Below are 27935 nucleotides of genomic sequence, written 5' to 3'. Positions count from 1 at the left end.
CATGCTGGATGGTGATATGATGTTGAACTCTATGTACGACAGCTCAGCTGTTGTGTGAAAAATTGAATATATTTTTTTTAAGTTCGCGCTATATAAAAATGGATAAATAAATAAACAATTGTAAAGCGCATTACTACACAGTGTGATAAACCTAAGACGCCAATCAATGCTCTGGTACATGACTGGCGTAAACAAAATGTGCACCGTGCATAACTGCAGGGAGGGAGCCAAATTTCTTTCCGGCACCGCTCTATCCAAGCAAGGGGCCAGCACGCTGCACTGAGGTGAGCCAACATTCTGCGGGGAGCCACTGCCCCTCTCGCTAGAGAACTCAGGACATCTCTTTTTATCACATAACCTAACGTAGCGCTCTTAAACTTCCCACCTAAAAAGGCTCCGCACTCTAAGGTGGAAAGAGAGCGATAAGTGGGCGTTTTACGACGGTGAAGCGGGAGGTGACAAGGTGCGTACGGTACCCCAATTAAAGAAGTATAACTTAGCGGCCATCTTGGATCGGCCTTTGTCCTCTTCCAACAGCACGTTACTATCGTTATTCTGGAGCTGCCCAATAAGACTCTTCGATCCATGCGTGGCGTATTTAAAACGAGAACGGCCCTTTTCCGTTTTATATATTTTCGTAGACTCAAGGGAAACCACTGGGCTTCTTTGTCAAGTTAAAAAAAAGCTTGTTTCGTTTAATACTTTCTGGTTGCGTTGCCGCTAGCACATGAGGGTTGTTACGTTTCCTTCTGAATGCATCAGTATGTGTCATAAAAATAAATTGCATTTTCTATTAACCACAACCAGAAAGTTCCGCTATATTATCCTATATATACTTGGGCTGAGACGTCAATTCTTCCATTGCCATTTCTTCCACTCCGTGTTTTGCAGGTCTCTTAGTGGGCGGGGTTTTATTTGGACACGTGAGCGCGGTTTCTGAGAGGCTGGAGGGTGATCTTGTGCGCACTTGGTTGCGTTGGGAGTGCGTTCTCTCAGTGGGGAGGTTGAACCGGCTTGCCGACATTATCCCCACCGATCCTTATAACGAGCTAAGTAGACCCCCTTTCCCCGAGGCTGATTAACTGTACACCTGCCCCCATGTAGAACTATCCGAACTTCCCCGACGACGCGCCAGTTCCTTGGGCACCACCATCTTTTACAACCTCCACTCTGGTTACAACTTCCCCCTAATCATATTTATCCCGACTGAACGCCCACCATCTTTAAAATAAAACACACACCAAAAAAATCGAAGGTAGCACCTCTACTCAGGATAGCTAACTAACCCCGCTAGAAACAAATCACCACTACACACCTGCATCCCCGCCTTCGTAAGCCATATTAACCAGCAACCCACGCTCTAAAAGGCATATTATCCAACAACTACCCCCACAGCCCATCGAGTGCCACACGATTTACACTGTTATATGTATAAACCTGGAATGAAAAGTCACTTGGTGCGATAACTCACTTCGGTAAGCTGCTGGGATAGACACCGTAGTGTCTTCTTATAAGACACAAACATCTTAATTCGGATTTTGATGACCATTATATTGGGAGGTATGCTGAACTGATTAGGTTGAGACCCCAGCTTTCACCCAGAAAGAGCGTTGTTTCCCTTTTTTAATACCAGAGTATCATTCTTCTCGAAGAGATACTGGCAGACCGTGCCACCAGCAGAGCAGTCCAGCAACGACATCAAGAAAGAAGGGCATCATGGAGCTAAGTGATGAGCAGCTAGTGCTGAAGACCTGGGAAGTGGCATTGCGAAAGGGGTGGGGATTTGTAGTCGATACCCTACTACGTGGTGGAGTGGAACTTTTCTCCCCTACCGGTGGTGATTCCAAGGACCAGGGATTCTGGGGTCAGTTTGGGGATTGGTCACAGCAAGGTCCCCCAGCAGACCATCCAATGGTCAGCCAGGAGTCTGGGGATGAAGAGGAGGAGGTCACTGAAAAGGACAAATCATGCCTGAATAGTAAGGAATGGCCTTCATGGTCTGGGCAGTGTCCTCGTTGTAGTGCAACCACTCTCTCTTCTAGAGAGGTGCCCAGAGTGCTGAGCGCCCGGGGAAAATATCAGGAAGGGGCGTCTGTGTACTCTAAGATAAAAGAGTTCATTGTTGAGGTGACCAGCGTGTTCCACAAATATTTTTCTGGCAAACAGGTGTCTGGTAGCAAGCAGGCTCTGACAACAGTCAATTTGGAAAAGAGGCCAAGTAAAGATGCACAGACCCAAGCCCCCTCGCGGGCATCTTCTGTTCCTGTTAAGCAGTTGCCTACAGTTGCAATCTCCAGAGCCAGTCCACTCCCTCAGCAGGTCGCACTGGTGCGGGCAATGCCTGTGTTGCCTTCAGTGGCAGTTACTGGGTCAAGCCCTCCAGCTCCTGCAGGGGTTGCTGACGACTTTAGTTGGGTTAAGCCATTAGCAGCCCATGTCTCCATGCAATTAAGGGAGACAGTGGGGTCTTTACGTTTCTTTGACATGTTTGCTCTTCTGCGAGGGCAGTCCGCCAAATTCACCGGGCAAAAGGAGGCTGCGATTGAACGGACACTTGCGAACTGGCTGAAAGCGTTTGAAGTAATGGGTAGCATTCTGCTAGAAGATGCACCAGATAAGATGGAGGGCTTCTTTAACTATAGTGTTACAATCCGCTGGGCCCATGACCATTTGTCTGAGGGGGCATGGCGCATCTACGATCAGCTGTTTCGTAAATTGAAAGAGGCCCATCCGGATATGAGCTGGGCAGTGGTGCACCCTCAGCTGTGGCAGAAGGTCTCCAAGGCGGTGCTGCACCCTCAAGGGGGGAAGGCATTTGAAAAAACCTGCCCTCTGTATGATGAAGATAAATGCCAACTGGCAGACCGCTGCCAATTTGCGCATCTCTGTTCCATCTGTGGGGGTAAGCACCCAAAGATGAAATGCAGCCGCAGCATGGCTCCTAAACCATCTTCCAGTGGGGAGGCCGTCATGGCTCCTAAACCATCTTCCAGTGGGGAGGCCGTCATGTCTCCTAAACCATCTTCCAGTGGGGAGGCCGTCATGTCTCCTAAACCATCTTCCAGTGGGGAGGCCGTCGTGTCTCCTAAACCATCTTCCAGTGGGGAGGCCGTCGTTAAGCCGCAGCCAAAGGTGGAGTGTAGCACAGGGAACCTAGTTGGCAAGGATACAAAACATGAGCAAAAACAATCATTAAAATCATTGAAGCCACGACCGGGGTATGTCATTTGTCGGCATTATAACAGTGGGTTCTGCAGGCTTGGGAGCAGCTGTTCCTTCAAGCATGCTTGCTCCGGCTGCGGTCAGGCGCATTCTTGGGCGACTTGTGGCAAGGTGGAGCCCAAGAAACCTAATCTAAAGAAGAAGCAGCCACCGGATGATGAGGCAGTGATGAAGAAAAAAATCTGTCAACCCCAGGAAGGAGGATTGGTGAAGGGTGGCCTCAACTTTGAGCTAATGTGTCCCAAATGTGGGGGTAAGCACCCTAGTGCGCAGTGTACCATTGCGAAACCTGGCTCCGAGGGGCTAAAACAAGACAGCCAAAAGAATCCCAGTGGTGGCCCAGAGAACCACGAATTATGCACTTGGTACAACCTAGGAGAATGCAAGGTAAGAAGGAAAATATGTCGCTTCAAGCATGCTTGTTCCGGCTGTGGGGAAGACCACCCACTGGTGATGTGTAGCAAATCGAACTCTACGCCTGAGCGGCCAAAAAAGAAGAAAAAAAAGCAGAAATTAAGAATACGTGTCTGCCAGCAGTACAACTTAGAAAAATGCAGGTTTGGGAACCTCTGCAACTTGAAGCATTTGTGTTCCAATTGCCATCGAGCACATCCAGTCTGGCAGTGTGCCACAGCATTCAGTCTTTGAACAAAAGATGTGTAGAACCGCGGAGCTGCTTCTTGAAGACTAGAAGCTTCTCAGTTAACTATACTCTTATAAGTGCTGTCTACTCTCTTTGATGTATATTTGTTGCAAAAGCAGGTAACCTGGCTGTTGCTCCTCGATGCCTCCATTTAAGTATGAATGTTAGTTTCTTTTTTCCATGGAAACACACTAGACTTTGTTTACATAAGTCATTCTTAACCTTTTGGTTCTTTTGCATGTAGGTTGATATTTTATCATTTGTTCCTGTTTTATACCCCCTACGGAGGATAGACGTCGCAACCCTTCTGCTCTTGATAGCCTAGTTTTACATAGGCTGTAATTTGTCATTCTTTCTTTGTAATAATCCCCATGGTCGTGCCACGACGCCTTGAGCTCCTTTACTGTTTTGTTGCCACCTGCTCTTCGTTAGTGTTGCTCTCTGAGAGAAACTTTGTAGTTCATTCGCCCCTGTTATATGCTATCATGACTCCTAGTTCTGAGACTCATTTTTCTGAAAAATACTTATCTTGTACATTACTTATGTTTAATAATTAGAAAGTCGTCGATTGAAATTCTGTAACATCCCTGATGCTTGTAGCTGAAACCTTCCATATTGTTGTTTCTCTTGGAATTTTAACCCGTGGCTGTTGAGAGGATTTGGCCTTCTGTACTGCACTTGATGCCTTGCCAGTGATTTGTACATAATGAAATGTCCTTCTCTGGTCTGCTGGCTGTACATGTACCTCTTCTCCCCAATGTTCCTCTTGTAATTTTGTTTAGCATTTTTGAGGTCCTTCAGTAGATTCTCACAATCCTATTTACCGGTTTGGAGACTGTCTGCACCTGGAATTTTTCAGTGGTCTGAATTTATACTTACTAGGCTGAATTTATTATAAATAGCTATTATTTCCTATAAAATAAACTGTGAATACAAGGAGCACAGTGTAAGCATACTGTGGAGGACTACCCAGCTTGTGTTTGGGCGTTTCATTTTCGTAAGGATGAAATGGAGAGATACACAGTTAATTGTATAGGACAATCATTATCCCCTGTCAGCTTCTAGCTGAAAGATTGGATATCAGAGTGAGACTGACAGGCCTACAGATACTTTGGGTTGTAAGTCTTTCTCCCTGACGCCCGGTATTCTAAAATCCTTCCCACACCTCCCAAACTCCGTCTCTTTAATATGCATTGATCAAAAAGAACGTGTAACCATTTGAAAAGTAAATTTTGGCTTGAGTTTGCATGGCCGCAAACGTTTCTTGGGGAAAATGAGCGCAAATCACACTTTCAATCCTGTGATGAATGCATCTTGAAGTATGCAATGGAAATCGGGGTTTACATCTCTTCACTGATGATTTTCTGCTTAATTTGTTAACCAGAGTGGTCCGCCATTTCCGGTTGCAGAGTTTATAGCTAGTAGTAGAGACTGCTGGGACCTTGTTCTCCTTTGCCCTGCCTATAAATGTAAACTGCTTGAGCTGGGCTTCTCTGTACAGCAGTTGTTTTGGCATTAAGCTCTCTAAATTGTTTGACTTTTCCTTGTTTTTAGGACCATCTCTATCTATATTTGCAGCTGATTATTACTGCAAGTCTGTTGATGGTCTTCTTATATATATTTTGTAGAAAGTTTTGCCCTTCCTTTGAGTAATGCAGGTTCCATACCGCTTTCTCTAGAGAATCGTTTGTGAGCTGTGCAGCGGAATCTTAAGAAAACATGTTACAGCTTTCAAACATAGACGGGCATGATGGGTCAACAGCGATAAATAAGCCAATGAAGGAGTTTAAGATTTGGCGGGAGATTAGAATCGGGTTATAATTTCAGGGTGCCTGGAACTTCATTAAACTACTGAAAATATCCTTTACACGTGTATTTTAGTGTTGGAAAGCAGTCTCAAATAAGCTATGTTAATCTGCAGGTCTCATTTTCTCTTCAGCATCACCTCCCTATTATAAGTCTCAATATAAGTGCAATAGCCAATATGCAACTATCTACTCACACTTAAAATCTACTTCCAACAGCTCACTCCATGCAGAAACGGTACAGGTGCCCTTCCATAAGTACAGTACTCGCCGATACTCCTGTTCCGTGCCTTCATAAATCAAAATTGGTAAGAATGCATTACTGCTGGAACTGGAAACCAAGCTCACAAGATTCAAAAGGCATAGTTTTTTATTTTTGACAAACTAAGTCAAAAGATAGGTTAGGGTGCCTTTTGCACTATCGTACCACAATGGTTGTCAGTGGGTGCCTTGTAGATGAGTTAATGAACTAAGTAAAATTTCTTTTCCATCCGCTCACCCGTTTGATCTGCCCTCTTATTGACAAAAAAAGTCACAACACTTGACTCCATCAAAGCTGCAGTGGGTACCCATAGCTTCCAACAAACAGCTTCTTTTACTGCCACAATTGACACGTGATCTGCCGACCCCTCTTACCCACCGCCCCCATTTGACTTACAATAGCTTCCACGCATTGAGCACATACAGGAAGATGGTCTTGAACCTAATCAGAACTCCTAACTTACAATGTAATTGGCCTACAGGATTTCCCAACGTTTTACTGGCTGATTCCATTCTATTGCATCCCAAAGACCCCAACTTCAGACCAATCCATCCTGGTCTTGTCCCTCTGATTAAGAAAGATCTTAGTGACCTGACCTCAGGATAGCTCCCACATACGAATAGCCACTTTTTATGTTGAAAAAGATCACCATAAATGTCTTTAAAAAAGCAAAAAGACACAAAGTGCTTTCATAACACTGACTTTTATGGAACTACTGCAACTGGAAGGAACAACGAGCTGGTGTAGCAGAGAGACAGCTGGGTTTACTAGATGAATCGTGGAACTATGATGGTCTAGAATGGAAAGGTAAGGAATGCTGAGATTGTGGACATAGTGATTTTTTGAGGGGTGAGGTTGGAAAAGGAACAGGAGGAACGTGGGCTGCTGGCATCAGGATGGGTTTGGTGAAAACTCTGTTATGTTTACTAGAGTGGGGTTAGTGTTAAGAGGTGAGGTGGAAATGTTTAGTGTCTCAAGACCGTCTGATACAGTCCACGTGCACTATCATGCTTTCTTTTGCTCATTTTGGCATACCACCTGATTTTTTTATCTTTGTGAAACTTGTGTTATGACTCCTATAAGGTTTGCACCAATTTGTATCTTTTAGTCCTATAACCGAATTCCTTATGCTTCTGTGGGGAGCTACTCCAAAAAGAGCCAATTCATAGTTAAGGATGGTTACATCCCCCGGGGGTAAAGCCAATCCATCACTCGTAACTGAAAGCCTTTCTTCCTCACCCCTTAGAGCTTTTAGATGTCACTAATCTATGTAGAGAATCAATATTACGACAGCCAAGATGATGGCTCCTAGTGCGAAAAAGAAAGCTGGGTTTCCTACCGCCCCCCCCCCCCCCCCCCCCCCCCCCCCATCCCCTTAACATCCTTGCCATAGAACACTCACCAAGACTCTGTTCTCCAGAGATGCGGTTTTGGTTTCAGAGTTTGAATCTACTTCGACCTAAACTTGCCGACTTTTATTTAGAGATGAGAAAACATGTTCTGGATGGGGTTCCTGCATGGTTTTGAAGAGCACGCTCACCTGCATCGAGCTCCCTGTGTCAAACTGAACACTCTACCGGCTTACTGCCAAGGTAAATAAACATCTGTTGCACTTGGCACTTTACGCATAACTGCTTCAATTCCACATCGCTGCTATTAGTTTTTAAATAGTTTATAATCGATGGGAGATCGCATGTCAGCACGTCAACAGATACTGTTTGTTTTAATGTCGCCGCTTTTATTTGCACTTCTGAGGGTTTTCTAAAGGGAGCGGAAAACCTGTCGGTAGTGGTGTTATATACTACAGGACTTGGGAGGGAGGGGCTTAAGCGCCATCTTGGTCAGTGTTCTAGGGTCTATGGAACTGGCCTTAAAAGCAAGGGCACTGCAGGATGGCTACCACGGTAAAAATCTGTTGCACTCAGGCACTTACCGCATTGCTGCTATCGGTATTTGGGGTTCACACTCACAGGCGATCTCCTGAAGAGTAAAAAGCATAAAAAACTAATAGCAGCGACGCAGAATAGGGGCAGTTATGTGCTAAGTGCCCGAGTGCAACAGTGTTTTGTTTTTTACCCTGGCAGCAATCCCGCAGCTCCCTTGCTCTTAAGGCCAGCTTCCATAAACACCGGGAACTATCTGTTATACTGGCCTTGGAGAACTTTGCAAACCAATTGAACTAGTTAGTATCATTGAGCAGTAGGAATAGACCTTTACAGTTTAAATTGTGGTATCAATTTAATTACGCCCCAGTACGGCTGCATAGATCAAATTGAACAAAGGATCATTGATGTGTGCCGGGGACAATATTTTTTATATGGCCGGAGATTGTCTAAAAATACAGGAGTAGTGGACACTGGGTCTAATCATGATTAAATCCGACCCAAAAGGGCAAGTCAAAGACACCCTATTCTGAACCGTGTTAATGTTAAAACTGATTCAGCACAGTCAAGGTGATTGGGTTGCTAATGTTCCTGTTCTGGGGAACCTTGGCAACTCGGGCTGTAAGTCCCTTTTGTAGCAGCACCAATATTTACTTGCCAGGGTTGGTATTCTGTAAAGAGACAGAGAAAGGATAGCATGAAATGTTCTTAGTGTAATTATTGATGGTTGAAATTGTATTCTAATTGAATGAATGATATTTATTGTTGGTTACTGAAAACCATTACATAAAACTAGAAATACAAAAGTCATCACTATACAAAAGTTAAAATCAAGAAAATATCGAAAATCGACTTCAATGGTTACTCCAAGAATGAGGAGATGCCAGGAAAAAGGTTCATGGGCCGGCAACAGACTCTGTGATCCGACCAGTAGAAGACATCAGCATTGCCCCTGCTTGGAAGATGAACTTTCCGAAAGCGGACATGTGCATTACCATGGACAGGGTGTAAAGGTGAAAAATCCCATCCTTTGCAGAGCGTAACCCAGAGTGTCTAAGTAATGGCCTAAGATAAAGACTGCGGGGCAACCGCAGGGCAACAGAAGAGATGTGCCAATGACTCCCGTTTATAGCTGCAGAGCCTGCATTCATGTGCTCCTAGGCTGGCCTTGCCACATGGGTATAGTTCTTTAAGGGGCAATGCGTGTAATCTATAGGCCAAGATCTTGTGGAGGGCTGCCTACTGCCTGCGAGGGATGCTGTTAAGGAGTGTGCAGGATGTGCGGGAAACACTGTATTCTAATTGCATTTATTTAGTGCTACCTACCCCATACGAAGCGTCAAAGCACTTTTTGGTGGAGTAGCACGCTACCCCGGAACCCATAAAGGATTTGTGTTAAATTAGTATAGTTAAATATGAAAGTAATTTGAGTGGCGGATAGGTTAGTCAGTTATTTGGATTTAAAAGGATAGTGGAGAAATAGAAGAGGGGGAAAAGGTTTGCAAAAGGTTTGCAGTTATATAGCGCTTGTTACCCCTAATGGGTGTTAAAGCGCTTTTTTGGCGAGTAGCACGCTACTCTGGAACCCAAAGGATTAGTGGTGAATTATTATAGTTTAAATATTAAAGTAATTTGAGTGAATTAGTTAAGTCCTTCCCTCAATCTCCTTTTGTTTCAAAGTATCAGTGGATGGAGCTCTGAATGGTCATCTTGTTTCTACCAGCAGCCTCCACATGGATGAATACCGTATGGCAGTTCTAGTTTGTGCTTACTGCATTTATCACATATTAGTCTCTGGAAAGAAAATCAAGAATTATTTTAATATTGGAGCAATGTCCCACATTCATAGCAGGCATCCTAACCGACTTGGCAGTGGATCTATCTCCTGCCATGGGCTTTAGATCTGTTCTAGGGCCTATACAATTTAGTCGTTCACCCATTTGCTATCAAAAAGACATTGTAGCCACCCAACCCACCCTGCATTTTCCAAAAATCCCTTTTGATAATCTGCTGAAGATGCTACATGTTTTTGAGGCATACATCCGTACAGGAGGCTGGTGGGCAGGAGGTGCACAAGTGTGCTGCTACCCATAGTCAAGGAGAGTACTAGTCCCCAGAAACCAAGAAGTGGGTGGATAAGGGTTTGTGGTAGCTAACTTTTCTTTCAGGTGCATGTAGTAAGGAGACTCACCAAAGGTAAGTTGAATTTCACGTTTATTAGTACTTACGTTAGTGCCTCCTGGGTGCCAGCGCTTAAGGATCGCACTGAACATTCTAAGTAAGCCTTCACATGAAAGTTCTAGGGTCAAACCACTGGGCTGCCGGGAAGGAGGTGGGAATGGGAGATGGAGACATTGAGGTTATAACACATCTCCCTTACCAACATAAAGGGAACATGAGCCGAAAGGGAAAAGAGATGGGGTGTGGCAGGGAACAATGGAAAAACATGTACACAGGTCTTGTACAGAAGACCACCAATATAAGGAAGCAGAAAACTATGCAGGAGATAAATAATCAAATCAACACATTTCATACTCTTTGTGCCAGAACGGCGAGACTCTGGGTCTATTTCCTGACCTAACCAGCATTCCTGCTAAGACTCTGTTTGGAGGACTGTCCCTCTCCATGAATGGTAACCCTTCCTCGGGCAGGTGCAACTTGGTCTTGGCTCCACATTTTACCATCATCAAGGATGACCACATTTTTTTCTGACTTCCCTGATGTTTTTTTGGGGGGGGAAATTTGCCTTCACTCTTGCTGAAATTTGCTGATTTCCTGATGTATACCCTCTGTCCTGGTACAAAACTGTTCCTTGGCACCTTTCTTTCCATCATACCACTTTTTAGGTTTCGCTGGGGGGCGGAGCCGTTAGGCTCCTCCTCCAGAGAAATCTATTGAGTATAGTAAGCACTATGGAACACGCCCCCCCGTCCCATTGGCTAGCTCCATAAATGGAGCCTAGCCGTTGGACGAGGGGCCTGTCCATCAATGCCGGACCAGACACGGGGGCGTTCCCGAGATTCTTTGGCTTTGGCGACGTCACGCGACGCCGGGAACGCCCCCGAGTCTGGTCCGGCCGGGCCGTGCTTGCTGCTGTCCTGCCTTGTGTCCCTCCTCCCGCCGTCCCCACGTTTCCCGCCTCCCTCCCGACGTCCGTGTCCTTTCCCGCCCCCCTCGTCCTCTCCCGCCCGCCCCCCTCGTCCTCTCCGAGGTTTCTCCGAGGTTTCTTCAGCCGGCCGGCCGGCCAATCCTAGCGCGGCCGGCCGGAAGTGCCCGCCCCCCCCCGCCGCCCAGGGGAAGAAGGAAGACGGCGGCCCACAAGAAGTATGGCGGCCCACGCGGGGCTCCCGTGGCCTGCCTGGAGGGAGCCCCGGAAGAAGCGGAGGACGTTGCCGGGCAGGTGTTGCCGAGTAGGACAGCTGCAGCCCCGCGCCTCCGCCCACGGTGAGTGCTGTGTTGCTCGGGTGTTGCGTGGCTCCGCAGGTCGTCGCTGCTCAGCTTCAGCTCCTCCTCCAGCTCCTTCCTCAGCTTCTCCGGGGTCCCTCCATCCATGATGTACCTGTCCTTGGAAAACTAGGGAGAATGGAAAAGAGCCGGGTTAAAACGAGCTGCCCATGCCTCGGCCTCACCTGCCTGGGAGATCCGAGCCTGCACTTTGCGCGCTGCGCCGATGACAGCAGCTTTCATTTTCTTTCACCCGGTGACTTTCCCGTGGGTGTTTCGTTTCACAGCCGGCCCCGGCACTTTGATGTCGAGCAAAGGTGAACTCGAAGGGAAAAGGTGCAGCGCTGACAGTAGTCACAGCGTGTAAAGGAAATACACGTGCCGGTACTCACTGCACACAGTGCTTGTTCCTTGTTTCTCCTCAGTAAGGGGAAAAAAACGTCGCTTGCAGAACAGCTGCGCATCTAACTACGTTCAGTGCTAACGCGAAAAATCCCTTAAAGATCCCAGAATTTGTTTTAAACAACGGTCTATTTCACACTGCAATTTGCAGTAACAACAGTGAAATGTAACAAACCTGTTTTGATCTGACAAGCGAGTGCCAGATATCACGTTGCTGGTTATCGTTGCATCCTTCCCTGGCTGGACACGATCAAACAGGACATGGTCAGGGTATTATTGTAGAATACAATCACAGACACCCACTGCTGCTCCCCCACTGTCGGGAACAGACAGGTACGCAGGTTTGGTTCTGAAGAGTTGATCTGTAACATTTTCCAATTTCTCCTGTATAAGCAAGTTCCTTGCATTTACTTGTTCACCAGAGCTTGGTATTTTAACCGCGATGTAGGGCGATGGTTGATTCGTAGACAAACCCACCCCCGCCCCTTCAGTGGTCCCTATTCTGTTTATTAAACACCACAGTGTTGTTACTCCACCTGTCACTGGCAAAGGGGAGGGCTTTATTTTCCCTAATAATTTGAATAGATATACACTGTAACAGCGGGGCGTTTAATTGTTGAATGTATCTATGTTTGTATACTTTTATGTATATCATGTATTTGCTCTGAATTCTACTTAGTGTTTCCTGCTGGTCCCTGAATAGGGAGCGGGGCAGGAATTTTCAGCAAGTAATTGCTCGCCATTGCTTTCTGCAGTGGACTGCCACTCGCTTTTTGTATATGTAGAATTATTTGTTTTGTGGTTTATCTCTCCATCACATGATAGATTTTTTTTCAGTGCATATCTGATTTTGCCACAACGAATGCATATGTTATATGTTGTTTTTTTGTGTGTTTGGGACGATCTCTTTTATTCTCTCTACATTCTTTATGGGTTCGATGAAAAATGATAAAAATCACCGAAAGGAAAATAAAACAAGTAACTGTGCGCCAATTGCATGAAAAAATATACATTGGTTTAAATACACGTATCCGAGTTAATTGCTCCTTTTTAAAATAGGGTTTCAAGCTACCTTAGTTGTGCAACGTGAAAAACAGTTTGTCCAGTTTTGAAACGTAAAGGTGAAAGCTACTGAACAAAGTTAATATTTTTTCAGGCATTTTCGAATGATAATATTCTATTCGTTTTGGCAAAAAGCTTGTTGAAAAGCAGTCTCAGTGAGGTATCATTGGTGATAGACTGAAACATGTTTGCCTTGGGTGACTTACGTTTATTTTTGTGAGCTTTCAAGCACAGGTTCCTGTTGCATTTTCTTTTCAGGCAGGGGGCCTAATTTAGAGGTCAGAATGAAATGGGTTAAAAATGCAAACTATTTTTGTGCATGTTTTCCATCTTCCATCTAATGCTTGTTGAGAGGAAGCTGTTTTTGTATGCTCATTTTTTGCCCTTAGTTTGCAACCAGCTTACTACATGATGGTGATAAAACATAGTGCACAACGGACGCAATGAAATGCACGAAATCAATTATACCTCATTCACTTTTAGTGGTACAAAATGCAAATATATTCATGTAGAGCACAGTGTAAAAACTCCTCTGTCAACTTGGCCTTAGCACCAGTTGTTTTCTCAATGCTGCTTGCATTCACATTACTGCAAAAAAAAAAGAAAATATGCTTTTAAAATTCGTCCGTGTTGTTTTCTGCCTACCCCCACCCGCTGTCTGTGTTGCTGCCTGCCTACCCCCACCCGCTGTCCTTGTTGTTGCCTGCCTACCCCCACCCGCTGTCTCTGTTGCTGCCTGCCTACCCCCACCCGCTGTCTGTGTTGTTGCCTGCCTACCCCCACCCGCTGTCTGTGTTGTTGCCTGCCTACCCCCACCCGCTGTCTGTGTTTTTGCCTGCCTACCCCCACCCGCTGTCTGTGTTGTTGCCTGCCTACCCCCACCCGCTGTCTGTGTTGCTGCCTGCCTACCTCCACCTGCTGTCTGTGTTGCTGCCTGCCTACCCCCACCCGCTGTCTGTGTTGTTGCCAGCCTACCCACACCCGCTGTCTGTGTTGTTGCCTGCCTACCCCCACCCGCTGTCTGTGTTGTTGCCTGCCTACCCCCACCCGCTGTCTGTGTTGCTGCCTGCCTACCCCCACCCGCTGTCTGTGTTGTTGCCTGCCTACCCCCACCCGCTGTCTGTGTTGCTGCCTGCCTACCCCCACCCGCTGCCTGTGTTGTTGTCTGCCTACCCCCACCCGCTGTCTGTGTTGCTGCCTGCCTACCCCCACCCGCTGTCTGTGTTGTTGCCTGCCTTGAGGGAGCTGTCTCTCAGAACTGAAGGTCCGCTCTCTGCGAGGTGGCAGGGAGTCTGCTGAAGGCACTGGAAGCTTGCTCCAGATAGTGGCAAGGAATGGCTGGACACAGGTCACATTGAGCACGCATCAGTCATATTCCATATCGAAACAAGGTGTGTGGCTTATTGCGAGTCTCCCCTCAAATCCCACGGCTCCCAATCGAAGCTGTACAGATTGTGAAGTCTTATTTTGGGAGTCAATACTGGATGTTTGGCCCACCTGTGCAAATTCAGCAGCACACCTGACAGAGCACTGCGGAGGCCCGTGATTAGTGGGTGGATCTCGTTGCCAGGCAACAGCAAGGCACTTTCAACTTTTAACCACCATAATAACTGCATTTTTTCTCGAGGTTTTACCTACACCTTAAAGAAGACAGCTGCATAGTTACCACATCCTTGTGACTGGGGGTGAATGTTTGCATTGTTCAGCATTCCGTCCATTGTTTGTTCTTTTGCTTCCGTTGTCCTAAGTGGTCTGAGATTGTGTGTCACATGGTGCAAACCTGGCTGGTGATGTTAGCCTCTCATCCTTCCAGACTGGGAAAACAATCACCAGCGTGACTGTTCATGAAGCTAACACATCTATGGAGTACTACATGCATGTTATGCTGCTTCATGGAGTGTGCATATGCTGTATATTGTGTGGTAATCACTTTTCTCATATGTAGTGCTGTGCTGCCGACACATTAAAATGTATAATTTACAGTGGCCCACTATTTGCCCATCTTAATAGTGAACAGAATGTTAGGGTAAATATGTAGCAGGCTGGAGAAATAAAACACAATACATTCTACACTGTTTAAACCTTTTCGTGTTTTGGTTACACTTATTATTGGAATGAGTGGTCGATTAGTATATATTTGAGCCCTTCTTAGAGATTTTATGTTGGGGTCATGTTCTTTATGGTAATATATCTTCCGAAATCCCGATCACTGGTCTTTAACGTAATTATGTTTGATTTTGAGGTTTCAAAAACAGCCATTTCCCAAGGGACCGGGTGGCACAGCATCCGGAGTCTATACACCTCTAGGTGATAGCTCTAAAACTGCCAAAGTCAGCAGGGAGTGTTTTTATTAAGGTGCGGAGGTGGGAGGTGCGTCTGTGCCAATGTACCTGAATGCGTGCGGCGCGAGGGGTGTTGCTCCGAGTGCAGGGATTTCTGTGCCAGTGCGGGGTGAGTGGTGTTATACAGGAGAAGGGGTGGGCCTGTGTGGATGCAGGAGAAGGGGGTGGCCCTGTGTGGATGCAGGAGAAGGGGGTGGGCCTGTGGGTGTAGGAGGACGGGTGGGCCTATCTGTGAGTGCAGAGGCAGGGGGGTTTCATGTGTAAGTGCTGATACAGGATGTGTGCCTATGTGAGTGCAACAGGAGAGGTGTTTGTGAAAGCCAGGGGAGGAGAAGTGGTTTCCCTGTGCAAGTGCAGGGGATGAACAGTGCTAGTGTGAGTTCAGAGTGATGAGTGTGTCTTTGATAGTGCAGCCCATTAAGGTCATACTTATTTGTACTGGCCATGCTTGTTTCTTAACTTCCTGACATTTTGACGCAGCGTGAACACATTACTTTTTGTGGTCCAGCCCACGTAGTTTAACTTGTCTGATTGCAAAATGCCTACTGTGTGCCTACAACCTGTCCATTGCTTACCATTGGTTGTGTTTATTGTCAATCTCATTTATTTGCTTCTTATTCAATGACTTTTTTGTCTCGGATTGTCTCGGATTTTGTCTCTCACTCCGTGAGAGTGCATAGGTTTATCAGCTCTTTTCTTCTGTCCCCAGTGTGATCCCCACAAAATTCCCCCCCCCCTATGTTCAATGTTTCTCTCTCAGAGCTGTTGGCAATGTAAATAACAATGCCATTTATTTATAAGTAAAAACAAAAAAAGAAATGTCATGAGCAATGCCAATAGCTCTAACTTTTCCAAAGGCGAAACCATTGCATTGTAAATGCTTGTTATTATATCTGTGTTGCCTGCAGTTGATTTTCTTTCTGAACTCTTCTTGGTTAACCTCGATCTGTTTTTTCGGTCCCATCCAATTTGGAGATAATTTAGAACCTGCTTTTCTGCCTCTTAATAGTTCAAATGGAGAGTGACCTGTCGTTGAATTTGGTGTGGTGTGATATGACTATAACATGTTCCTAACAGAGTCCTCCACATTTTTTCCTGACTCGACAGCTAGTTGTATGCACTCCTTCAGCATACGATTTGCTCTTTCCACTTTTCCGTTTGCTATGGGACAATACATTGGGGTCCGAATGTGTTATTGAACTGTCCTTCAAAAATTCCTTCATTTCCGACGAAACTAGCTGTACGCCATTATCCGTGATCATTGTCAAAGGAATGCCTTCTCTTGAGAATGTCTCTGATAGAAATGAGATCAAAGATTTAGTATTGATATTTTGAACAAATTTGTGAAATCCAATTGGAATGGTAATCAATGAGTACCAAGATATACTATTCTTGCGAACCTTTCAGGTGTAATGGACCTGCTATGTCAAACCCTAGCTTATCCCATGGGGTTCTGGGTACTTCCACTGGTACTAAGGGTGTATGTCTGGTGACTTTGGACTTGCCACTTAAGCTACATGCATGACAATCTTTAACTTTCTCTTCCATATCTCTGTCCATTGCAGGAAACCAGTACTCTGCTCTGAATCTTGCTTTACTTAAACTGCGACCCAAGTGTCCTTCGCGAGATAAATCAATTATGTGGTTCCTTAGAGCCTCCGGGGGAATTACTTTCCTAGACTTCAACAGGTAACTTCCTTCTATGGAAAGTTCATCCCTCACGGTCCAATAAGGCTGAATTTCCGCTTCAAGATCCTTGCATTTGTTAGGCCAGCCCCTAACAATGTAGTTCTTCACACTCCTTAAACAATTGTCTTGTTCCATGTGATCGTCCCATTCTTATTTGGAGATCGCTGCTAAATTCACCTCCAACACTATTTCATTCTTGATGCCCTCCTCATTATCTCCATCCACCGGTGACCTTGATAAATAGTCAGCTACTTCATTTTGTTGACCTGGACTGTAAATCGTCCTGAAGTTGAATCCTTGGAGACCGAGAAGCCACTTGGCGATGCGCGGGGTCATGTTTTCCATGTCCTTTTTTTGGAACATTGACACCAACGGTTTGGGATCGTGTATATTTTAAATGGCACTCCCCACACGTAGAATCCGTTTTTGATAGCCCAAAATACTGCTAGCGCCTCTTTTTCGACTGTGGAATAGTTGAGCTCAGTCCCTGTGAGCGTTCTGGAGGCGAAAGCGATCGCTTTCAATTTATTGTTGATCCTTTGTGCCAGAGTGGCTCCGATACCTTTATTGCTGGCATCCGTCATGATTACGGTGTCATTGTCAACATTAAAATTACCAATAAAGGGAGCTTCTATAATAGCTTGCTTTATGTTTGTCAAGGCTATCTCTTGTTCATTGCTCCAGCTAAAAGGTTTGTCTTTTTTGACCCTGTCCCTGAGTGGTTGGGACATTGTGGCAAAATTCTTGATATATTTAGCCATATACTCTGCTAAACCTAGAAATGAGAGAATTTCTTCTTTACTGGTGGGGGTAGGTGCATCTCTTACTGCATTGACAGGGTCAATCTTAGGTTTGAGGCCCTCCTCTGAGATTGTGTGACCCAGATAGTCCACTGAGCTCACCCCAAGTTTACACTTGCTTTCTTTAGTAGTGAAACCCACTTCTCTTAGTTTCTCCAGGGCCTTCCTGGCATTTTCGTTGTGTTCAGCTTCGTTCGAACCAAAAATCAGGATGTCGTCCTGAAAGCACATTGTTTTGACACAGTCTCTAAGTGCATGTTGTATCACCCTTTGGAAATCCAAAGCGGAAGACGCCAATCCAAAAGGCATCCTTAAAAAATTGAAATTCCCAAAGGAAGTCGTGAAAGCTGTCAAAGGTTGGGATTCTGGATGGAGCTTTATTTGGTAATAAGCCGATGAGAGATCAAGTACACTAAAAAACTTAGCACCTTGAATGGTACTAAGCATCTCATGGATGCGAGGTAAGGGGAATCTGTCCATCAGGATGTTGGCATTCAAATCCCTCAAGTCCACACAGAGCCTGATGTTATGCCCCCCATCCTTGGTTGTGATGACAATGGGCGCCAACCATGCAGCACCTTCTATCTCTTTGATGACCCCTTGCTTGACTAACTTCTCCAGCTCCAATTTCAAAGGTTCTCTCATGAGCAACGGAATTAAGCGTGTCTTGTGCACCACTGGTTCAGCATCCTTTTAAAATTATTCTGTGCATGTAGTTCTTCAAGGTACATACGTTCTCATTAAATACATCTTTAAATTCACTGACCAAGTTGGCACCTACCCTGGGAGGTTCCACCATTAATACTTGTTCTTTGTTGTTTGGGTCAAGTTTGATCCCTAATTCTCTCTGGTGCTTCCACCCTAACAGGCTAGATCCTTAAGAAGTGACATACACTTTCCCCACAGTGTGTCTATTTTTAAATGAAATCCTCATCTTGACCATTCCTTCTAAAGGAATGAGTTCCTTATTGTAACTGGATGGACGTATGTCAGCCTTCTCAAGCTTCAGATTATGCTTAGAGAATTTTTAATCAAATGTTTTTTTCTCCACCAGGGTAAATGGGGAACATGAATCTGCATATACATTAATTTTTTTCCCATCTAAACTTATTTCACATTTTGGATAATTGATATCTTCCGTCCATTTTCATCATCAATTTGAAATGCATATGTGTGCTCTGTATCCCCCTCATTTTCCTGACATTCTATAGCATGAACTTCCGTACTGTAAACTTTACATACCTTGGAATAATGACCTTTCCTGTTGCATTTTCTACACATTACATTTCTGGCTGGACATCTCTAATTATTGGCCAAATGACTTGGGCTCCCACATCTAAAACATAGTAACCCCTCAGATTTATTACGTGGTACCTATTTGTTCTTGTCCCCCTCCTTACAAACAGTATCTTCACTGGGTGAAGTTTTGTAATCCACTTTACTTTTACTGTCCCCCCTCATGAATCCTCATTTCCTTCATGCACATGGCTGTGTGTTCTAATCCTTTCGCTATATTCAATACTTCGTCAAGGTCAGGATTCCTAGTGAGTAATTCTTCTTGTATCTTAGAATCATTAGTACATCTTACCACTTGGTCCCTAATAAGTGAGTCTGCAAGGGGCCCAAACTCTCTAGTAGTAGATAAGCCCCTCAAAGCTGCCACATATGACATAACCTTCATCTTTTTTCTGTACTCTTTTAAAAAACTTGTGCCTCTCTAAGACGACATTTAATTTTACTCTGAAATGGGTTTCCAATTTTCTCAAAGTATATTCATAAACATTTGTTCCTTCAATCTCCTCCTCATTTTCTTCATCTACTAGTCTACCAGTTATGTCCTCCTATATCTTTCTACACTGCTTGCCCAGATTGTGTAGTAGAATGTGTTGTTTCCTTATGTTTGAAAAGTTGCCACCCCCTATAGCTATCAAGTATGATTTAAATATGCCTTCCCATCTCCTCCAGGGAATATCAGGTTCACCTAACTCATTAACCACATGGCTGCTAGGCGTTTTCCCGTCCTGCGCTGAAAAACCAAAATGACCATTATTCATGACGAGCTGGCCTTGTCATCCGCGCACGGCAGGTAAGCGCCATGACGAGCCCAGCTCGTCATTAGCTTCGAAGGGGTTAAGGAAAGGAGAGGGCTGACTCATTCCTGCATCTGCCATACTGAAGGATAGAAGATCAATAACCGGTAGTATAGGGTAATTAACAGTGCAAAACAGGGCAGGCACACTCTATTGAGGATATAATACACAGTAAAAAGCTTAAATCCCTAAGAAAATGAGAATACATCTGCACAGGAGACCACTTCAATAAAAGGTATAAAACAATAAACAGAAAAAAAGTTTTTAAAAAAACACTACAGAGAAACCAGTCCTATTTCTGTGGTTAATTTTGTGCCAATCAATCAGTGCTCCTAGAAGGCGGGAACTTCCTCTGAGGAGGAGTCTGTATAAGGAAGAGACTGCAGTGAAGGAGACTGTAGGCCTGCTTCAAACTTAAATCCTTCCCTACAGTTCCTTGGCGAAATTTGAAGTGAACCACCACAAAAAAGTTCCTTTAAAACTTCTCAGGCCATGGCTGGAATCACTTACGAGGCATGAAGATCAAAATTGCACCAACAGCCGCGAAAAACGCCACCTCCTGCTTTCCGACCTCAAGCCTACTGCGGAGCTGAGGAGACGGACAGGGAGACTACTCTGTGCTCGCTTACCGCGCTACAGGGGTAACGTGATGGCTAAGCACCCTCTTTTTTTCTGCGAGGCTGAGGAGAAGGGCAGACTGTGCTCGGTGCGGCCGCTCTGTGAACGCTTTACGCGGTTCAAGAGAAACGCGAAGACTGAGCGCCCACTATCTCCGCCAAAGCTCCCCTCTGTAAGTGGCTGGAACCTTACTTCCTTTGACCTCACCGACGCTGCAAAGGGGTGCCCACAGGTCCGCCTGTAAATCCAAGGGAGCTCACATACTTGTCTCAAGTGACTCCCTAAGGATTCCACCGGGCCAGATCTCGAACATCTGTGGATCCGGCTGAGAAAGACAACTGGCCCCAAGACAACCGGATAGCCGAACCCCTCACTGGTTGGTGAATATCATCTTTAGTCCAAAAGTTCTGGATAACTGGAAACTCACGAGTGAACATCCGCATCCAGGTTCACTGGCTCAGGGCACTAAGATCAATATAAATGATTGCACTTCCTACAAGCCGATCAAGGATCACTGGCAATGGCTGAAGGTATCTTCCTGGCAGCAAGCGTCTGCCATTCCGAAAAATTCACTTCAGGGAAAGTCACCGCACCGTCCCTGACCCAGTATCCCGTCCTCATCGCCAATAAAGATGTAGTAAGAGGACTCACCAAAGGTACGTTGAATTTCAAGTTTATTAGTACTTTATAATACCACGGTGCCTCCTGGGTGCCAGCGCTGAAGGATCGCACTGAACATTCTAAGTGAGCCTTCACATGAAGGTTCTAGGGTCAAACCACTGGGCTGCCGGGAAGGAGGGGTGAATGGGAGATGGAGAGACATTGAGGTTATAACAGTGCACCAGTGTTTTTACTTGCTTAATGGCATCGTGTCTGGCCTTCAGATTGTTCCCTGAAAAATCTATGCTGTCTGCCTTAGCTGGTGGCTAATCTTGCCCCCTCAGGCTGTTTTGGAGTAAAATGCGTTTTGCCTTTTCTACATCAGTAGTTTAACCTGGAAATTGTGAGCATCTTCTGGAGGATACTGTGTGCTTGAAAAATGTGTTTTTCCCTTGTGCACATGACAACCTGCATGAACATTGTACCTGGGTGACTGCCCCAAACAACTTGGGTTTCATGTGAGCTTGGAGAATATACATACAGTCCTTGCCAACTAGTTTCTACCTAATGTCATATCCAAGCTCAATTTCTTGTGTTGGGCATTACGTAGATACATAATGACCTTGGCTGCAAACATTAGATGTCTGTTGAATTTAATGTACATATCTGGTAACGCTAATACCAGCTCCTCTATTCCTTCTGGGAATGCACAGGATGTTGTATTCTGATTGGGAAAGTGTAACATGTTTATCGAATACTTGTGCTGTGTTTAGCCCTGGCATTCTGCTTGTGTCCCCAAATCATTATGTAAACTTGCCCATATCCACCAGATTTTGTGCTTTTGATGGAAATATTTAGCAACCTCGAGAGACTTAGGTGCGAAATGAGATACTACTGGTTACTGTTCCAACAATAGATAATACCAGTTCATTGTCTTACAGGAAGTAAAACATCAGGAGGAGGACTTCATCAGATACCTAGCAAGTGCCTGAAGAAATCCTCTGCCCTCACCTAGAGGGCAAAAAGGAAGAACCAACTGACAGACATTTGTATGGAGGTTCTCTAAAAGAAGTGATCTGATTTGAAGTACAAGGTCCATTTGGCTGAGCTCAGTAGAAACGAGCCAAAAAATAACTTTGTATCCTGAGACCGATGAATTGTGGACAAGCAGATCAGACATACAAGCTGGGTGAGCCTGCATTACCCTGCACATGTCCCGTGCCATCTCTGGCTTTGTGGGGAGCAGGATTGGACCCTTATCAGGTGAGGAGACATGTTTTTTTTTCTTTTCACTCCAGGGCTTGTGGTAGTCTCTGTTGGCTTTGGCCTAGTGCTGAAACCCTTTCTCTTCAGCCCTTACTGTTCTCAGGATATCCTTGTATGCCATTGTGTTGTGCCTAGCTCCAAATCCGAAAAACCGACTAACCTATCCACCACTTAAAATGTACTTGCATGTTTCACTATTCTAATTCAACACTAATCCTCTGTGGGTCCCGGAGTAGCGTGCTACCCGCCGAAAAAGCGCTTTGACGCCTCGTCAGGGGTAGTAAGCGCTATATAAATGCAATTACAATACAATACAATACAATATCCCAGTACAGTGGTCCTTAATACTGAATATTTGGGTATAGTGGATGGCTCTCCTACCAGGAATCTTGCTAGTCTCTGGCCAGCATTGACATAGCAGTGCTTGACTTTTTTCTACATTTAAGATGACATACTTGAGTACTAGTCAAACTCCAGAAGCAGTAGATTCCCTAGTTGAACTGTTACTGAGACTTGCATCACAACTGGCTTCACCTAGAACAGTGTTTCATTGTAGAAAAGAATATTTGACCTCCGGTTGCCTCGTTAGCTGCTCACTGAGACTTTGTGAACTACCTCACCATGCTCTAAATTTTCACTTTGAACAGTCTGCCCTTTTCTTGTTTAGGAAATTCAAAAAACAAACTCAATAATATTTGGATTTTTGGACCAGCTTACTGGCATCTCAATCCTCTGAGTTCAAATCCACTAAACAATGACGTAGTGAACATTGCACTCAGTTCCTCTTAAAAATGATGCTAGATAGCCTACTTTTCATAGTCCTCGTCGCACATTGTTGAATTCTTTGAACCAGTTAGTGTTGTGTAGTTCCATTTTCTAGTAGGAACTGCACATTTGTTGGGCAGCATAAATGTAAGGATGGTGCCAGACTGATTCCGTGCACCCCCTCAGGATATGTTGGCCTAGAGCCCAGTTAGCTCACACTGCCACCATAAGCACCCCTAAACCTAGACCGGTAGCTGATGGCTTGGACAACCTCAGAACATGGCAATCCTGACTGCCCCAGGAATCATGGTAACCGATCTAGAACCCTTATGCTCAGTCATTTGTCCTCTCCATCTGAGAAATGTACCAATAATATTTCAATATTTATTGAACTTTTGTCATTCTTGTATAGAATGTGCTGCAATGATCAATTGAAGCAGATAGCATTAATTAGAAGTATAAGGACAATGAACAAAATGCATAGTTCCATCATCTTGCTAAAACAGTGTATATATGCAAGCATATAAAATAATAAATAAATATAGGGTATTCCTACTATGCGTTCCCTAACCTAGATGCCTAGGGCGTTTGTGTGTGTGTTCAGTCAAGAATCCCCTATAGGATTACTTAACCCCTGTTACCTGAAGGGAAAGTATTTAGGTCCCCGTCTTGGTCACAGGTTAGTCATCTCTCCTTGCAGAGGGATCACCAAGCAGCTGGGCTGAGGTTTCAGCTTTTAGTGACCGTGTAATGACAGCAAGTGCTCCTCTGCCTCAACCCGGCAATGCTTTTTTTTAAATAACAAAAAGCATCCTTGTTCCTGGGCTGAGACGTTAGTCAGGCCGCTGTTGTTTATGATCTATTAGTAGCTGCATCGGCGCATTGACCAATAAAAATCACATTTGACCAATGTATGTTCAGACCATGTATGAGATGTTCAAGCTGTTGTGATATTATTCTTACTGTGGAATGTGTAAGCAGTGGCATTTCATGTAAACAAATCCTGTACTGTCACGCACGCAAATGCGTGTCAAGTCAGTGTGTGAAGAAGGCAATTTAGGAAACCGTGTGCATGTAAAATGGCAGTGTTTCTCCCTGGGCCTAACTGAGCCACATATTAGGACCATATTGGCTGGCTGTTGTCAACAGTACCCACATTGAATCAAAGTCCACAAAGCATGCTGTGGACACACAACCGTTTGCTCATTGATTAACTCTGGCCATAGGCCTCCCTGGTATTTTATTTTACCTCCTTGCCACGTAAGCAATATTTTTTCATTTTGGAGGGTGGGGGGGGGGGGGGGGGGGTGCGGGGGTGGATGTGTTGTATCTTGATCTCAAAAGGTACTAGAACCTTTTTGTGTGCTTATCACCTTAAGTGTACTTCTTGCATTCATGTGAACACAGTGTCTATTCTTTTTAACAGATATTGCTTTGACAATGGATATGAATGTAATTACTTATCATAAGACCAAACCTAAGGATCAGCTACAACAAGAGCTGCTGTGAGTGGCTGCACACACATTTTGAAAAGATCAGTTCAAGACCAACTTGCTAATTTGTAGGATGATTACAGAAGCCAATTTGCCCTGGAAATAAACAGCAAGAAATCCCAAGGAGCCATCTTCCTTCTGGTGAGTCCAGTTCTTTAGTCTACTCTTGTCCAGGCCCTGGGCTCCTGCCGCTGATATCTAGAAACTAATTATCCCTACAATGTGCGGGAGCTAGCCTTGCGTCATTGGAATTCTGTTTCTCATGAAGATCAATTCTCTTTTAGTGGATGTGACCTCTGACTGCAGGAAGACCCCTTTTATTTCTAAATGAGATATGGGGACCCTTCACATCTCATTTAACGTGGATTCGTTTTGTTAACTGTTTATTTCATTGGGTCGTGGTTTACATGGAGGGAAATCTGCTCCGAGTCTTGGATACTGTGCTGCATAATGACACTTTTAGATGTCAATTCAACCATGGTGGATCAAACCCACTACGCCTGTAACCATGGGAGACATTTTCAAGGGACAGGTTTGTGGATACCATTGGGTGGTGGGGGGGCAGCCCTAGAGAACTTATTTTTTTCTACAGAGACTGGTGGTATCTAACTATTCAAAATATTGCAGAAGAAGCCTTGCCCTGAGACGCAGACTGACCATATAGTGTCATCAACAATATATCCTAGTTTCTCCAGAACATGCTGTAAACTTCGCTTCTTGTGCTGCCTGTAATCTAGGGAAGTCTTAAACAACATGTCTTCAAAATGTACATCTCAATAGTTATTCATGCTATTTTTTTTCTTTGTGAATGTGCTGTACTTAATGGAATTTCCTAACCCCAAGCTGCATCATAGAGGTAACTGGTATGTCATGACTGGTCCCTTCTGAAAATCGAGACTCCAAGGAGAAAGACTAGCACTTGGTACATGAGGTCCCTGGACACAATTGGTAAACTGCCATCACTCATTCCCTACTGTATTTCCCTGTAGCTACGGACTGATTCAGTGTCTGTTTAAAAAAGGCATAAAATGTCAATGAGCCATAGTATACCCTCAGAGAGCTGCTTCTATTTTAGATGAAAAACAAAAATTGGGTGTTTTTCAATTTGCGTTCATTTAGTTTTGAATTTTATTAAAATAAAAGGTACTCCTGATGCTACTTTTTTATAGTATGGCTGAATGTTTGTATTTGTTTTATTCTATGCTTTAACTAAATGTCTTTTCTTATTGACATAGATCATACAGAACACCAAAAAATAGCAAAGCTTAATCAACGGTGGTTTCAAATCCTGACCCAGCAGCACAGCCGATCAGTTGCGCGAATCTGTGAAACGTACGGAATAAAACAATGTGAAAAGGGTCTTGACTACACAGAGCATTCGTCCTCTCACCCCAGTGGTAGGTTCCCATTGACTGCAGAACAATTGTACTACAGCAATTTTATATATAAAACGGTCCTAGCACCTATATATATTTTGTTTTGCCAAGTGACTCGCGATGTTGGCCCCTATCCATTCAAATGTAGAACATGTCAAGAACAGCAGCAGCTCTCCAACCAAATCTGACGGAAACTCTGGACCTTAAAACTCTAAAAACAATAAATCAGATTGCCCACCCAAACAAAGGAGAAGAGAGAAAGCCCGTCACTGCGTTAAAAACATGAAAAGCCAGAAGGACAAATTTGATCCAGATGCTTCTCAAGCAACATTCAGGCTGCAAAAGATAGTGATCATTGCTGTCGCCATAATTAGTCAAATTCCAGATATTCTGAGGGAAGATATCATCCCATTTCGCAAGGATTCCTATCCCTACCTGGCTTGTACCGACCAATCAACAGCCCCAATGTAATTGGCTGCTGTGTGCGGAATACCTACTATTCAGTCTTTCAAACTGGAGGAAGGGTAGAAGTCGACGAGGCCTTTTTGTTCCACGGTCGTCTTCATACATGGCCACACACCAGCAGATACTAGTTTTACTTTAAGGTACCTACTCGAGAAATATTTGAAGCTCTCTTGACAGCTTAAGTCCTTGAACTAGTACAGCGTTTAGCATAATCCTGTATAGCTGACGAGCCTGCATGCCACGACCAGGCACTGGGTATGCTTCAAAACTAAAGGATTTAAAGAGGCATGCAGACCCCTCCCCTAAACCCCCATCTTAAACAGCTATATTATCTGCAGATCCAGTGAAGGGACCAGGCAAAGACTGTACCATCTCCTTCCCCTTTTCAGTAAAGAATCCAAAAACATAGGAGGCATCTGTCTGGATACTGCAATCCTCAACAACAGTGCCTACTGAAAAGCGGCAAGGAACAATATTTATGTCAGCAAAACCAAAGATGCAACAGAAAATGGCTGTACAGCTTTTAGAAGACAGGCACCTGGCAGACTTTTACTTCTTTCGCTTGCTTTGTGGCCCTGTAAAAAGTTGTGATTGTCTTTGAATCGCCTTGCTGATAAAGTTTACTTCTGGCCTTGAATTCTCTTGATGGTCTGATAAAGAGCTTGTACTTGACACCAAGGGCAAACTCAGAATTTCATGGTGGAGAACCAACTGGTGTTATGTCTAGATACTGCACTGTTACTCTGTATGACTTTGGTATAGTGGACACTGATGAATAAGACATCACTGGAATGATCCACCCTACAGCCCCCCTCTCGAGGAAGCAGATGGCTTGCCTCTGTGATAACTCCTTTGGAACAAAAAAAGGTCACCTTCTCCAACCTTTTTGTGGCAACATCACTCTGCACAATTGCTGCTATTCGTGTATGAAGGATCCAGCGTCGGGCTCCTTTATGCCTCATCCTGAATCAGCAGTCAGATTTGCAGTGACCAGGAGCTCTGCTATGAAAATAAGGACAGAACCTTGCCTCTAATACGGCTGCACAGTGAATAAGAATCAAAACCAGTGATAAGCCCAGAACCCCATCTCATGCAACTTAACCGGAGACTGCATCAGCACGCTTCACATGCCATACTGACCATCGAATAATCCTCCAGCACACACCAAATTGGGCACTGCATTTTGATTCTGTGAAAGTAAAATAAGAAATGGCCTACTAGATGTAGCCAACCCATCTCAAAGCCTGCCTCTGAAACAGACTGATCGGGCACAAGACACATCAGTGCACCCATAAGCCTGGAAACACATCATCCTTTCTTCCTCACCCAAGAGTGCATAGTGATCTCTCCCAGCACCACCCGGCCAGCTCCACACATATACATGCCCCTTTGCAAATGTACAGAGACTTCATGGCCTTGGAGTCTACTGCTTTGTTGTAGCGCATCAAGAGGAAGCAGCATGCCAACAAGCAAAAGAGTACACCCGTGTGACTTCCGTCAACATCCATCCAGTGTGCTTGGAAGGCACAGAAACTCTATTTAAAAATCCTCACCTAAATGCAAAAGCTAAGACTAGAGGGGCACATAATCGTCCTAAGGATCATATGGACTACTGAACTCCTCCACCATGCTGTAACCTTTTTTTTCACTATGATTTCATACCCCAGAAACTTTAGTCAGAAGCTAAATAAATGAGTTTTGTAATTAA

General features: G+C 44.7%; 2 protein-coding genes across 3 annotated transcripts in view; one reads left to right on the top strand and one right to left on the bottom strand.

Annotated features, from left to right (window-relative positions):
* Positions 1-27935, bottom strand: part of LOC147703615 (microfibril-associated glycoprotein 4-like) — a 742150-nt gene that overhangs the window by 302688 nt on the left and 411527 nt on the right. The gene's annotated exons all lie outside the window — the stretch shown is intronic.
* On the top strand, positions 924-27935 carry LOC147703620 (uncharacterized). Of its 2 annotated transcripts, XM_086931952.1 has the most exons (5): positions 924-6739; positions 7416-7524; positions 21804-22125; positions 24320-24527; positions 25622-27935. In XM_086931952.1, the coding sequence occupies exon 1, from the start codon at positions 1717-1719 to the stop codon at positions 3868-3870; it is 2154 nt and encodes a 717-aa protein (XP_086788078.1). In that variant the 5' UTR covers positions 924-1716; the 3' UTR covers positions 3871-6739; positions 7416-7524; positions 21804-22125; positions 24320-24527; positions 25622-27935. The 2 variants fall into 2 exon arrangements, with proteins under 2 accessions (XP_086788078.1, XP_086788077.1); XM_086931951.1 differs by lacking the exon at positions 7416-7524.

This window comes from Lissotriton vulgaris, chromosome 7, assembly GCF_964263255.1.
Source record: "Lissotriton vulgaris chromosome 7, aLisVul1.2, whole genome shotgun sequence".
In the NCBI taxonomy this organism is placed as follows: Eukaryota; Metazoa; Chordata; class Amphibia; order Caudata; family Salamandridae; genus Lissotriton; species Lissotriton vulgaris.
This window is presented reverse-complemented; position numbering and strand designations above follow the sequence as displayed.

Coding starts and splice junctions, on each gene's coding strand:
- LOC147703620 (XM_086931951.1), top strand. CDS start 1,717: ATGGAGCTAAGTGATGAGCAGCTAGTGCTGAAGACCTGGGAAGTGGCA.